Here is a 14,843-nt window from a genome sequence, read left to right as displayed (position 1 = left end):
GGAGCCTCCCCGAGCTCTCCGGAGTTGCCGCTACGGGCGGCCAGATGTGCAGGCTCGCACCGTCGGGATGATGTAAGTCCGACGTCAGGGCTCGGGGACGTCCTCAGCGACCTGGTCAAGAGTCGGCCACCTCTGGTTGGGTAACTATAGTAGGGTGAAGATTATTCCATGCTTTAATTGTGCGGGGGAAGAACGAATTGCTGTACACATCTATCTTGGAAGTTGGAATCTCAAATTGGATCGAATGCCCTCGTCTGCTCCTAATTGGTTGGATTTGGTGTAGGTTTCGTAATCTATGTCGAGCTGACCATTTAACATTTTGTAAAAACAGGTCAAACGGTGGGCTTTATGTCTGTCTTGGAGAGGGTTCCACCTCAGAGAATTCGGACGCTTAGTAGCACTCGCTTCTCTCTCATAGGTGTTAGTAACAAATCGAGCTGCCTGTCTTTGGACACGTTCAATGGAAGAAATGTTTTTATTTGTGTATGGGTCCCATGCTGCAACTGCGTAGTCCAAATGAGGTCTAACGAGGGTGAAGTATAGCTTCTCCTTGACAGAAGTTGAACAATGATGAAAGTTGCGCCTCAGAAAGTTTAGGACACCTGTTACTTTCACCGTTGCATGATGAGTCTGACCATTCCAACACAGATCATTCTGCAATTTGATGCCAAGATACTTGGTTTGTTTGGATTCTTCAAGGGTGGCACCCAGTATATTGTAAGATGTTTCGCCTGGATTCCTCTTTCTGGTGACACGCATGGTTTCACATTTGCAAGGATTGAACTGCATGCCCCATTGTTGTGACCACTCAACCATTGTATCCAGATCCTTTTGGAGAGCATCTTCATCATCAGCTGACTTAATTGGACGGTACGGCAAACAATCATTAGCGAATAGTCTGGTCGTACTTGTTACTTTTTCCATGGATGTCATTTATGTAAAGCAAAAAACAGATGTGGGCCAAGTACTGTGCCCTGAGGTGTACCATTCAACACTGGACGCCAATCTGAGTTCTTTCCGTTCACACACAAGCGCTGAAGACATTTTGTCAGGAAACTGGGAAGTGAAATGAATTTGCCAGCGGCGGTACAATTAAAAACAAAAGAGCACACAGTACACAATAAAAATGTTACACAAACATCCACCACAGCATTCATCACTGTGGTGGAAGGCACAACATTTGGTCAGTCCTCCTCCATTTTCCCCCGTGGTCGGGACCACAACCCTCCGCAGTCGCCAATCCCTTTATCCTGTATCTGCCCACCGTGGACGGCTTGATAGTAATCATGTATAGTCTTTCCGCTGACTGGTTAGCACGCAACAAAAAAGCTTTTCACTGTTCCTCGGTACACGTGACAATAAACTATTGAGACTGCAAAAGATCAATAAAAACAAAAAGAGTGTTTCTCTCCAAAGATGCAGCCTGATCTGTTGATAACTCCCAATGTTCTTTTACATTAGCTCAGAATAGATTAGTTTAGTTTATTATAGTCATATGTACCGCGGTACAGTGAAAAGCTTTTTTGCTATAGCATGGCTAGGTGGTGCAGAGGTAGAGTTGCTGCCTCACAGCACCAGAGACCCTGGTTCGATCCTGACTACAGGTGCTGTCTGTACAGAGTTTGTACGTTCTCCCCGTGACCTGCGCGGGTTTTCTCCGGGTGCTCCGGTTTCCTCCCACACTACAAAGACGTGTAAGTTTGTAGGTTAATTGGCTCGGTATATGTGTAAATGGTCCCTAGTGTGTGCAGGATAGTTAGAGTGCGGGGATCGCTGGTCGGCACCGGCTTGATGGGCCGAAGGGCCTGTTTCCGCGCCGAGCGCGAGCGAGCGAGAGCGAGCGAGAGCGAGCGAGCGGCGCGAGCGAGCGAGCGAGCGCGAGAGAGCGGAGCGAGCGGCGAGCGAGCGCGGCGAGCGAGCGCGCGAGCGAGCGAGCGAGAGAGCGAGCGGGAGAGCGGAGAGCGAGCGAGAGCGGCGAGCGAGAGGCGCGGCGAGCGGCGGCGCGGCGCGCGCGCGCGAGAGCGAGCGAGGCGAGCGGGCGAGCGCGCGCGCGAGCGCGCGCGCGAGCGAGCGAGCGGAGCGAGCGCGCGCGCGGCGCGGCGAGCGAGCGAGCGAGCGGCGCGCGAGCGAGCGAGCGCGAGCGCGGCGCGCGAGCGCGCGCGAGCGCGCGAGGCGCGAGCGAGCGGCGAGCGCGCGAGGCGCGCGGGAGCGGCGAGCGCGCGCGCGAGGCGAGCGGCGAGCGAGCGCGCGCGAGCGAGCGGCGGCGCGCGCGCGCGAGCGAGCGAGCGAGCGAGCGCGCGCGCGCGCGCGCGCGAGCGAGCGAGCGAGCGAGCGCGCGAGCGAGCGAGCGAGCGCGGGAGCGAGCGCGCGAGCGGGCGGGCGAGCGCGCGAGCGCGAGGCGCGCGCGAGCGCGGGCGCGGCGCGCGGCGAGCGGGCGAGCGCGAGCGAGCGAGCGCGCGCGGCGAGCGCGCGAGCGCGAGCGCGAGCGAGCGCGCGAGCGCGCGGGCGCGCGAGCGAGCGCGAGCGAGCGAGGCGCGGGCGAGAGCGCGAGCGAGCGAGCGCGAGCGAGCGCGCGCGCGGAGCGGGAGCGGCGGCGAGAGCGAGCGAGGGGAGCGAGCGAGCGCGAGCGCGCGCGAGCGAGCGAGCGGCGCGAGCGAGCGCGCGCGCGAGCGAGCGCGCGCGCGAGCGAGCGAGCGAGCGAGGAGCGGCGCGGCGCGAGGCGCGAGCGCGCGAGCGAGCGAGCGGGCGAGCGAGCGAGCGCGAGCGCGCGGCGAGCGAGCGAGGGCGCGGAGCGGAGCGCGCGAGCGAGGGCGGCGCGCGAGCGCGAGCGAGGAGCGAGCGGGCGCGAGCGAGCGAGCGAGCGAGCGAGCGCGCGCGGGGCGCGCGCGGCGAGCGAGCGCGCGGGGCGCGCGCGCGGGCGAGCGAGAGCGAGCGAGCGAGCGAGCGAGCGAGCGAGCGAGCGAGCGAGCGGCGAGGAGGAGCGAGCGAGCGCGCGCGCGAGGCGAGCGCGCGAGCGGCGAGCGAGCGAGCGAGCGAGCGAGCGCGCGAGCGAGCGAGCGAGCGCGCGCGAGCGAGCGAGCGCGCGAGCGCGCGGGGGAGCGGGCGGGCGAGCGAGCGAGCGAGCGCGAGCGAGCGAGCGCGCGCGCGGCGCGCGCGCGCGAGCGGCGCGGCGAGGAGCGGCGAGCGCGCGAGCGAGCGAGGGCGGGGGAGCGGCGCGCGAGCGAGCGGAGCGGCGCGGCGAGCGGCGCGAGCGAGCGAGGCGGGCGGAGCGGGCGAGCGCGAGCGGCGGCGCGCGCGCGCGGGCGAGCGAGCGGCGAGGGCGCGCGCGAGCGAGCGGCGCGCGCGGCGAGCGAGGGGGCGGCGAGCGCGCGAGCGAGCGAGCGCGCGGAGAGCGCGCGGGGCGAGCGCGCGGCGCGGAGAGCGGCGAGCGGCGCGCGGCGCGGCGGGAGCGAGGCGGAGGCGCGCGAGCGAGCGCGCGAGGGGCGGGCGGGAGGGGAGCGAGCGCGCGAGCGCGCGCGCGCGCGCGCGGGCGAGCGGCGAGCGGCGAGGCGGGGGGAGGGGCGGCGCGGGCGAGCGGAGGAGCGCGCGAGGGGAGCGCGCGCGGCGCGCGAGCGAGCGCGCGCGGCGCGAGCGGCGCGCGCGAGCGAGGCGCGGGGGCGGCGAGCGCGAGCGGCGCGAGCGAGAGAGAGCGCGGAGAGAGAGAGCGAGCGGAGAGGAGGCGAGCGAGCGCGGCGCGAGCGAGCGCGCGAGAGAGCGGCGGCGCGCGCGCGCGCGAGCGCGCGAGCGAGCGAGCGAGCGAGCGGGCGCGGAGCGGGGCGAGCGAGCGAGCGAGCGCGAGCGAGCGAGCGAGCGGCGCGGCGGGAGCGCGCGAGGGGGCGGCGCGAGCGAGCGCGCGCGCGGCGCGCGGGCGAGCGGCGAGCGCGAGGGCGCGAGCGAGCGAGCGCGGCGCGGCGCGCGAGCGCGGCGAGCGAGCGCGCGCGAGGCGAGCGAGGGGGAGCGAGCGCGCGCGGGCGGCGCGCGCGGCGAGCGAGCGAGGCGCGCGAGCGAGCGAGCGAGCGAGCGAGCGAGCGAGCGAGCGGGCGAGCGAGCGCGCGGCGCGCGCGAGCGGCGAGGGCGCGCGCGGCGCGAGCGCGCGCGCGCGCGAGCGAGCGAGCGAGCGAGGAGCGGGGGCGCGCGGCGCGGCGGCGAGCGAGCGAGCGCGAGCGAGCGAGCGAGCGAGCGGCGCGCGCGCGAGCGAGCGCGGCGCGAGGGCGAGCGCGGCGCGCGAGCGCGGGCGAGCGGCGAGCGCGGGCGAGAGGGAGCGCGCGCGGGGGCGGGCGCGAGCGGGGAGCGGCGCGCGCGCGCGCGCGCGCGCGCGCGGCGGGCGGGCGGGCGAGAGAGCGGCGCGAGCGAGCGCGGGAGCGAGCGGCGAGCGCGCGAGCGGCGCGGGCGCGCGCGGCGCGCGGGGAGGGCGCGCGGCGGGCGGCGAGCGAGCGAGGGGCGCGCGCGGCGAGCGAGCGGGGGGGGCGGCGAGAGCGCGGGCGGGCGGGGGCGGCGCGCGAGCGAGCGGGCGAGCGAGCGCGGCGCGCGCGAGCGAGCGCGCGGGCGGGCGCGAGCGCGCGCGCGCGCGCGCGGCGGCGGCGCGGGCGAGCGCGGAGCGCGCGCGGGCGCGCGCGGGCGGCGCGGGCGGCGGCGGCGGGCGCGGCGGCGAGGGCGAGCGGCGGGCGGGCGCGCGCGCGCGAGCGCGCGCGCGGGAGCGCGGCGCGCGAGCGCGGCGAGCGCGCGGGCGCGCGAGCGAGCGGAGCGAGCGAGCGCGCGGCGCGCGGCGCGCGCGCGAGCGCGCGCGCGGGCGGCGCGGCGCGGCGGGCGCGAGCGAGCGAGCGGCGCGGGCGCGCGCGAGCGGCGCGCGCGCGAGCGAGCGAGCGAGCGGCGAGCGGCGCGCGCGGGCGGGGCGGCGAGGGCGCGCGAGCGCGGCGGCGAGCGCGCGCGGGCGGGCGGGCGGCGCGGCGCGGCGGCGGGCGCGCGCGCGGCGCGAGAGGCGGGCGAGCGCGCGGCGCGCGCGGCGGGAGCGAGCGGCGCGGCGAGGGCGGGGGCGGCGCGCGCGCGGGCGCGGGGCGCGCGCGCGGCGCGCGCGCGCGCGCGCGCGAGCGCGCGGGCGGGCGAGCGGAGCGCGCGCGCGCGCGCGCGGCGAGCGGCGCGAGCGCGCGCGGAGCGCGCGCGCGGCGCGGCGAGCGGCGGCGAGCGGCGGGGCGGGAGCGAGCGAGCGCGCGCGGCGCGCGAGCGCGCGCGCGCGGGGGCGCGGGGCGCGCGCGAGCGCGCGCGCGCGCGAGCGAGCGAGCGGGGCGGCGAGCGGCGAGCGCGCGAGCGCGGCGCGAGCGCGGGCGAGCGAGCGCGGCGGCGGCGCGCGGCGAGCGAGCGAGGCGCGGAGCGCGAGCGGCGCGCGGGCGCGGGCGCGGAGAGAGCGAGCGCGAGCGAGCGCGCGCGCGCGCGAGCGAGCGCGAGGCGAGAGAGGCGCGCGCGAGGGGCGGCGCGAGAGCGAGCGAGCGAGCGAGGCGCGGGGCGAGCGCGCGAGCGAGCGAGGAGCGCGGGGGCGCGGCGAGCGGGAGCGAGCGAGCGCGCGCGGGCGGGGGGCGCGCGAGCGCGAGCGAGCGCGAGAGGCGAGCGGAGCGGCGAGCGGAGAGCGCGCGGGAGCGGCGAGCGGCGAGCGAGCGAGGAGCGGGGCGAGGGCGGAGAGGGCGAGCGCGGCGAGCGCGGCGCGGGCGAGCGGGGGAGCGAGCGAGCGAGCGAGCGGCGCGAGCGAGCGCGAGCGCGAGAGGAGCGCGAGCGGGCGAGCGGGAGAGAGGGGGAGAGCGAGGGGGAGGCGGCGGGGGACGTCACCGGGGCTGAGTTACTCCAGCTTTTTGTGGCCATCTTGTGTGTGGCGTCTCCATCCAGCGCCATCTTGTGTGTGGCGTCTCCATCCAGCGCCATCTTGTGTGTGGCGTCTCCATGCAGCGCCATCTTGTGTGTGGCGTCTCCATCCAGCGCCATCTTGTGTGTGGCGTCTCCATCCAGCGCCATCTTGTGTGTGGCGTCTCCATGCAGCGCCATCTTGTGTGTGGCGTCTCCATGCAGCGCCATCTTGTGTGTGGCGTCTCCATGCGCCAGTGTGTGGCGTCTCCATGCAGCGCCATCTTGTGTGTGGCGTCTCCGTGCAGCGCCATGTTGTGTGTGGCGTCTCCATGCATCGCCATCTTGTGTGTGGCGTCTCCATCCAGCGCCATGTTGTGTGTGGCGTCTCCATCCAGCGCCATCTTGTGTGTGGCGTCTCCATCCAGCGCCATCTTGTGTGTGGCGTCTCCATCCAGCGCCATCTTGTGTGTGGCGTCTCCATCCAGCGCCATCTTGTGTGTGGCGTCTCCATCCAGCGCCATCTTGTGTGTGGCGTCTCCATCCAGCGCCATCTTGTGTGTGGCGTCTCCATCCAGCGCCATCTTGTGTGTGGCACCACCCTTGACCTGACAGACATGGTCTGAACACACTGCTGTCCATCCTACATCTTCACCTGGATGGGCACAACTGGAGCATTGTGTGCTGGTCTGGTCCCCTCATTGTACGCGGGATGAAGAAGCTTCGGAGAGGATGCAGAGGAGGTTTACCAGAATGTTGTCTATATGAGAGAGGCTTAGCTGTGTAGAGAGTGTGTAGGAAAACTGCAGATGCTGGTTTAAATCAAAAGTAGACACAAAATGCTGGAGTAACTCAGTGGGACAGGCGGCATCTCCGGAGAAGGAATGGGTGACGTTTCGGGTCGAGACTTCAGTCTGAAGAAGGGTCTCGACCCAAAAGGTCACCCATTCCTTCTCTCCGAAGATGCTGCCTGTCCCACTGAGTTACTCCGGCATTTTGTGTCCAGCTGTATAGAGAGGTTGGATAAATTCTGCTCCTAGAACTTATGAACGTATGAAATAGTATAAATTGTATTAATAAAGTATCAATCGGGGCTGAATAGAACAGTGGCCAGCCAGTTGATTGAATCAAGAGTGTTTTATTGTCACATGTCCCAGATAGAGCAATGAAATTCCTACGTACAACAGCAGTTTAATACACGGCAAACAATCACCCTGCCCATCCTGCCACAACCAGAGTGCAGTGCTGAAATACTATCTACCTCATTGGTGACCTTCGGGCTATCCTTGGTCTGACTTTGCTGGCTTTACCTTGCACTAAACGTTATTCCCTTATCATGTATCTGTACACCGTGGACTGTTCGATTGTAATCACGTATCGTCTTTCTGCTGACTGGTTGGCACGCAACAAAAGCTTTTCACTGTACCTCGGTACACGTGACAATAAACTAGATATGCAAAAAAGTCACGCTGATAAAGGAAACGCCATTGTTGGTTGTTTGTTGGGTGAGAACGAGAAGCTGGTGCGACTTGGGTGGGGGAGGGATGGAGAGAGAGAGGGAATGCCGGGGCTACCTGACGTTAGGGAAATCTATATTCATACCACTGGGCTGTAAGCTGCCCAAGCGAAATATAAAATATGTGTAGGAAGGAACTGCAGATGCTGATTAAACTGAAGATAGACACAAAAAGGTCTCTGAAGAAGGGTCTCGACCCGAAACGTCACCCATTCCTTCTCTCCAGAGATGCTGCCTGTCCCACTGAGTGACCCCAGCATTTTGTGTCTATCATATATATATATATATACACACATATACCTATATATGAGATATATTCGTACACATAAGTAAGTACGTTTATTGGCCAAGTATTCACATACAAGGAATTTGCCTTGGTGCTCCACCCACAAGTAACAACATGACATACAGTGACAGTTACGAACATGTTCCCAATGTTGGGCGAGTCCAGAATCAGGGGCCACAGTCTTAGAATAAAGCGGAGGTCATTTAAGACTGAGGTGAGAAAAAACGTTTTCACCCAGCGACGTGTGAATTTGTGGAATTCCCTGCCACAGAGGGCAGTGGAGGCCAAGTCACTGGATGGATTTAAGAGAGTTAGATAGAGCTCTAGGGGCTAGTGGAGTCAAGGGATATGGGGAGAAGACAGGCACGGGTTATTGATAGGGGACATAGAAACATAGACATAGAAATTAGGTGCAGGAGTAGGTCATTCGGCCCTTCGAGCCTGCACCGCCATTCAATATGATCATGGCTGATCATCCAACTCAGTATCCCGTACCTGCCTTCTCTCCATACCCCTTAGCCACAAGGGCCACATCTAACTCCCTCTTAAATATAGCCAATGAACTGGCCTCAACTACCCTCTGTGGCAGAGAGTTCCAGAGATTCACCACTCTCTGTGTGAAAAAAAGTTCTTCTCATCTCGGTTTTAAAGGATTCCCCCTTATCCTTAAGCTGTGACCCCTTGTCCTGGACTTCCCCAACATCGGGAACAATCTTCCTGCATCTAGCCTGTCCAACCCCTTAATCAGCCATGATCATAATGAATGGCGGTGCTGGTTCGAATGGCCTCCTCATGCACCTATTTTCCATGTTTGTTACATAAAGAACAAAGAAACAATAATAATGCAATAATAACAGTGATGGTCTGTGTAGTTTGGGGCTTATTTGGAGGTTGCAGTGTTTAATAGTCTAAGTACTGTAGCAACTTGTGTTATGATCACTAGGATCTCAGAGGGGAGAAAAATCACAAGCAAGGGTCAAACTAAAGATACTAGAGGAGCTATAATCTTTGGGGCAAACCCAGCGCCCACCCTCCCACGTTGCAACAGGGTGAAGTGAAGTTGTCCACAGCCAATGTTTGAAGCCGGGAGGTGTGTTCGGGGGCGGGGAGAGAGGGAGGCGCAGAAATGCACAACGTTACATCAGGAAGAGTTTGTTTTCGTTTGGTTTTGACAGGGGGAGAGAGAGATAGAGAGAGCGCTGGCTGGCTATCTTTGGAGATGGGTTTCGAGCTAGCCTCAATGCGTGCTGCCAGGGCGCTAGCCTGCACATCGCTTCTCTGCGGGCTATTGCACTGGCCCGCAAGTCCACCGCGTCTGATGCCTGCCTTTTAACCTTGCTGCTTGCTGCTGTTGTGGGTTTACGGAGTTTACTTTTGAGTAAATGGCCACCGCGGCCGCCGCAGACCAGAAATCATGGTAAGTCTGTTCTGTGTGTGTGTGTGTGTCTGTGTGTCTGCTGGTGTTTTAGGCTTGCAGAAAGAACATCCACATTGAGTGGCAAAGTCAATCCACAGCGGGCCGAGCAGCGTCTGTAAGGAGAGGGAGGAATTGTGGACATTTCATGTTGAGACAATACCCCTCCCTCCCTCCCTCCCCAATCAGCGATAACATCTCATTTATTATACTATAATTCTTATTCTAATTCAGGGTTCATAAGGGATAGTATTTTACATTTCTGACACAGGGTTCATCAGGGATAGGATGCAGTTTTAGGCCATTCGGCCCGTCGAGTCCACTCCACCATTCAATCGTGGCTGATCTATCTCTCCCTCCCAACCCCATTCTCCTGCCTTCTCCCCATAACCCCTGATACCCGCACTGATCAAGAATCTATCAAACTCCACCAACTCCACTGAAGAAGGGTTTCGGCCCGAAATGTTGCCTATTCCCTTCGCTCCGTAGATGCTGCTGCACCCGCTGAGTTTCTCCAGCATTTTAGTCCGCCATAAACATACCCATTGACTTGGCCTCCACAGCCGTCTGCGGCAATGAATTCCACAGATTCACCACCCTCTGACTGACGAAATTACTCCACGTCTCCTAACGAAAGGTGTGCCCTTTTATTCTGTGTCCTCTGGTCCTAGATTCTCCCACTAGTCTCTGCATTCTCTCCCCATCCACTCTGTCCAGGCCGTTCACTACTCTGTAAGTTTCCAACGAGTTCCCCCCCACCCCTCTCAATACAGTTTGTTTTGGGAACTCATTCCTTCCTTACAATGCTGTATATGTACGACAGTGATCGCAACTTCTACTGAAGTGTGGACGGCCGTTGGCTTGCTAGGAGCTCATCCGTCCTTAGCGTGCGGGATAGTGCTAGTGCGCTGGCCGGCACGGCCCACGTTGGGCCGAAGGGCCTGTTTCCACGCTGTATCTCTAGTTTAAACGGTGTCTCAACAGGACTCCCCCTCATCTTGACTCTGTCACCAATGCAAACACATAGCACAATGAAGATTTCATCATCTTTGATGTAATGCTGATGTAGTTTAGATTACTGCATTAGATAGCCAGGTTTTTGCAAGCTGTGTTACATAATGGAAATACTTTCTTCATTCCCCATTCTTCATGGAACTACAGAACCACATTCACAAGAGGCCACTTCAGACTGCCTCAGAGCTTTCTTCGGTAGACAAAAGTGCTGGAGAAACTCAGCGGGTGCAGCAGCATCTATGGAGCGAAGGAAATAGGCAATGTTTCGGGCTGAAACTCTTCTTCAGACTTTTGTCTACCTTCGATTTTCCAGCATCTGCAGTTCCTTCTTAAACACTCATAGCTTTCTTCATGAAGTATTATGTTTATTGTTAGAATTGTTATTGTTAAGGCCTACCCCTTATTCTTAAACTGTGGCCCCTGGTTCTGGACTCCCCCAACACCGGGAACATGTTTCCTGCCTCTAGCGTGTCCAATCCCTTGTTAATCGTATATGTTTCAATGAGATACCCTCTCATCCTTCTAAATTCCAGTGAATACAAACCCAGTCGATCAGCCATGATTAAATGGCGGAGTAGACTCGATGGGCTGAATGGCCTAATTCTACCAGTGAAGTAGGCTTCAAGTATCGTTCGATATCTGGACAAATAGAGTGGAGACGAGGAGGAATTTCTTTATCCAGAGGGTGGTGAATCTGTGGAATTCATTGCCACAGAAAGGCGGCATGGTGGTGCAGCGGTAGAGACACTGTCTTACAGCGCCAGAGACCCGGGTTCGATCCTGACTACGGGTGCTGTCTGTACGGAGTTTGCACGTTCTCCTTGTGACCTGCGTGGGTTTTCTCCGGGAGCTCCGGATTCCTCCCACACTCCAAAGACGTACAGGTTTGTAGGCCAATTTTCTTGGTATGATTGTAAATTGTTGCTAGCGAGTAGTGTACGGGGATTGCTGGCCAGCGCGGACTCGGTGGGCCCACCTGTCTATCTAAACTAAACTCAATTGTAATTTGGAGTGTAATATAAGGTCCAAGAGCAGAATTAGACCATTCGGCCCATCAAGTCTACTCTGCCATTCAATCATGGGCTGATCTATCTTTCCCTCTCAACCCCATTCTCCTGCCTTCTCTCCAGAACCCCTGACACCTTCGAACATCTGCATACACAGGCTTTTTCCCATCTGAGGTTCATAACAACAAGGTATGGGGGCTACATTCCTGTGGTCCCACCAGCCGAAACAGCAACTGAAATTGATAGAGGGGTCTGTTCTGCTTGCTAGGATCAAGGTTTTAAAAAAAAAGACGTTCCTCCTGCAAACTCATGTCTCATTATCTTGGTCTTCCTGCTTCCTCCCCTCCCCGCCCACGAACCTTAGGAGCATGTGAATCAGGTTGAAACTCGTCAAGTCAACTTTATTTGTCACGTACACATACAAGATGTACGGTGAAATGAAAGTGGCAATGCCTTTAGGAAGGAGATGAGGAGGAATCTCTTGAATCAGAGGGTGGTGAATCTGTGGAATTCATTGCCACAGAAGACAGTGGAGGCCAAGTCATTGGATACTTTTAAGGCAGAGATGGATAGATAGATTCTTGATTAGTACCTGTGTCAGGGGTTATAGGGAGAAGGCAGGAGAATGGGGTTAGGAGGGATCAAAAGAGAGCTAGATAGAGCTCTTAAAGATAGCAGCTTCTCCCCAGAACCCCTGATACCTTCGAAGGCAGCAATGGGGCTTTTCCCACCTGATGTTTCATAACAACAAGGAATGGGGGCTACATTCCTGTGGTCCCACCAGCCGAAACAGCACCTGAAATTGATAGAGGGGTCTGTTCTGCTTGCTAGGATCAAGGTTTTAAAAAAAAAGACGTTCCTCCTGCAAACTCATGTCTCATTATCTTGGCTTCCTGCTTCCTCCCCTCCCCGCCCACGAACCTTAGGAGCATGTGAATCAGGTTGAAACTCGTCAAGTCAACTTTATTTGTCACGTCCACATACAAGATGTACGGTGAAATGAAAGTGGCAATCAGCAGGAAGGAGATGAGGAGGAATACAGCGGAATCAGAGGGTGGTGAATCCATGTGGAATTCATTGCAAACCAAGATTGCTACAGTGAGAGAGCAAGTTATTGGATACTTTTAAGGCAGAGATAAACCTAGATAGATTCTTGTCCTAGTACGCGACTGTTTCAGGGGTTAGGTAGGGAGAAGGCAGGAGAATGAAAATAGGAGCGGCGACAAGAGAGCTAGATAGAGCTCTTTGGGCGACTAGCACGAGTTACGGGCTATGGGGAGAAATGTCGCAGGAATTGGGGATGATCAGCCATGATCACATTGAATGACGGTGCTGGCTCGAAGGGCCGAATGGCCGAAATTTGCAACATTGTCTATTGCATTTCTATTGCGATCAGCCATGATCTATGACGGAGTACCGACTTGATGGGCCGAATGGCCTAATTTGCGTCTTATTACTTATGACCTTAGGCCTCAGCAGGGGAGTGGAGTCAAGGGATCTGGGGAAAAAAGAGGGTGATGTTTGGGGGGGGAAACTTTCTGCAGAATGGCGGATTTTTACACTGAGACAAGGTCTAAGAAAACTCCTCAGCATGCGATGATATTCACCACTACAGCGGAAATGTAACACTTCCATGTTTCCATTAGAACGTCATTGTCAAAACCAAGATTGCTAATTGAGAGAGCATATTATTGTGGATTTGCTTAACCTATCACTAAATCTTTATGGGCATGTCCTACTTACGCGACTTTTTCATAGGTCGGTGCAGGTCGCCGAGGTTTGCAACACTTGAAAATCCAGCGGCGATTGAACAGGGTACGACTCTTTGGGCGAAACTTACACGAAAATACAGGGGTTGGACAGCGACATGTCGATGTACGGCCGTGATTGTCTCCTGAGTCGCCCATAGGAAGTCCAGGACAAGGGTCACAGCTTAATTTCAACAAGGGAGCATTTTCCGATTGCAATGATCCGACGGGTGAGGCAAGTCGCCGAAACAAGTTGCGTAATCTGGGACAGGCCTCTAGGGGCACAGTGGAGTAAGGGATATGGGAAGAAGGCAGGCACGAGTTATTGAGTTAGATGTGATCAGCCATGATGGCTCAATGAATGGGGTATGGAGAGAAGGCAGGTACGGGAAAGGCTGAGTTGGATCCTCCTGCAGCCATGATCATGTATTTTAAGAAGGAACTGCAGATGCTGGAAGGGCAAAGAATAGGCAAACTCCTGCAGAAATTTCTATGTTGCTAGTTTCTATCTATGGAGCGAAGGAGATAGGCAACGTTTCCTATTTCCTTCGCTCCATAGATAATGCCATAGATAGTGAGTTTCTCCAGAAATCTTGTCTACCTTCGATTTTCCAGCATCTGCAGTTCCTTCTTAAACGAAATACCTCCTCATCTCCTTTCCAAAGGTAGTCATTTTATTCTGAGGCTGTGACCCTCTGCTTGGTTTCGTTTGGAGATGCAGCACGGAAAGAGGCCCTTCGGCCCTCCGTGTCCATGCCGACCCATTCACACTAGTTCAATGTTATGTCACATTCTCATCCGCTCCCTACACGCTAGGGAGCGATTTTTAGAGAGGGCCAATTAACCTACAAACCCGCACGTCTTTGGGATGTGGGAGGAAACCGGCGCACCCGGAGGAAACCCACGCGGTCTGAGGCGGAAAGTGCAAACTCCACACAGACAGCACCCGAGGTCAGGATCGAACCCGGGACTCTGGCGCAGAGAGGCAGCAGCGCTACCCGCCGTGACACCGTGACTTCTGATGCAAGGTCATCGACCTCTGTTGCTCTCTCCACAAATACTCGGGGAATATTTCCCGATCTTTCGGTTTTTATTTTAGTTTTTCAGTACTGGAAAATCATGAGAGGAATAGATCGGGTAGATGCACTGAGTCTCTTGCCCAGAGTTGGGGAATCGAGGACTGGAGGACATGGGTTCAAGGTGAAGGGGGGGAAAGATTTAATCGGAATCTGAGGGACAACTCTTTCACACAAAGGGCGGTGGGTGTATGGAACGAGCTGCCGGAGGAGGTAGTTGAGACTATTCCAGCATTTAGACAGGTACATGGATAGGACAGGTTTGTAGGGATATGGGCCAAACGCAGGCAGGTGGGACCAAAGATCCTACAGCGGAGCAAGATAGCCCACTCGACGAAAAAGACCTAGTACGGTCAAGGGCAGATTCATGGGTGATTTTCGGCCCCATTTCCGTAACTGGCTTCCGTCTCCGCACCAAAGATCTCGTAGCGGAGCAAAGATACTAGCGCGGAGACGGAAGCCGGTTACGGAAACATCCTCTTAAAAATCGAAGTTAGTTGGTAAAAAATCTTCTCCTCATTTTCAGAATTTTAATTTATTAACACAAACTGTTCCCCTGCAACGTTGATTACACTGCGAGTCGGGTCGGGTCCGGTTACTGAAATGGACGGAAAAAATGCCCACGTTCCGCTCCGTTGCATACTACACGTCAGCCCGTTCCATTTAGCAGGAGTGGTCTATCCTGCTCCGCTATAGGATCTTTGGGTGGGACTAGCGTAGCTGGGACATCGTTGGCCAGTGTGGGAAGGTTGGGCTGAAGGGCCTGTTTCCACACTGTATCACTCTATGACTCCGATGTGTTCTGACTTTGGTTACTGAAAAAAAAAACCAGGATTGTTTTGTCAGCTTATAAAATCATGGGATTTATCACATGCTGACCCAGTTACCAACCCACCCTCGCCTGGAGCCCAAAA

At 58.7% G+C, this 14,843-nt stretch overlaps 1 protein-coding gene across 1 annotated transcript in view; it reads left to right on the top strand.

The window, feature by feature from the left end:
* Positions 1-8,884: 8,884 nt before the first annotated feature.
* Positions 8,885-14,843, top strand: part of hps4 (HPS4 biogenesis of lysosomal organelles complex 3 subunit 2) — a 33,080-nt gene continuing 27,121 nt past the window's right edge. Inside the window, 1 exon segment of the mRNA XM_055655396.1 lies at positions 8,885-9,087. Coding sequence (XP_055511371.1) covers positions 9,053-9,087 — 35 coding nt within the window. The 5' untranslated portion in view covers positions 8,885-9,052.

The sequence above is a fragment of the Leucoraja erinacea genome, chromosome 25 (genome assembly GCF_028641065.1).
Source record: "Leucoraja erinacea ecotype New England chromosome 25, Leri_hhj_1, whole genome shotgun sequence".
NCBI lineage: Eukaryota > Metazoa > Chordata > Chondrichthyes > Rajiformes > Rajidae > Leucoraja > Leucoraja erinaceus.
Note: the sequence above shows the minus strand (reverse complement) of the source record. Positions and strands in the feature narration are given on the sequence as shown.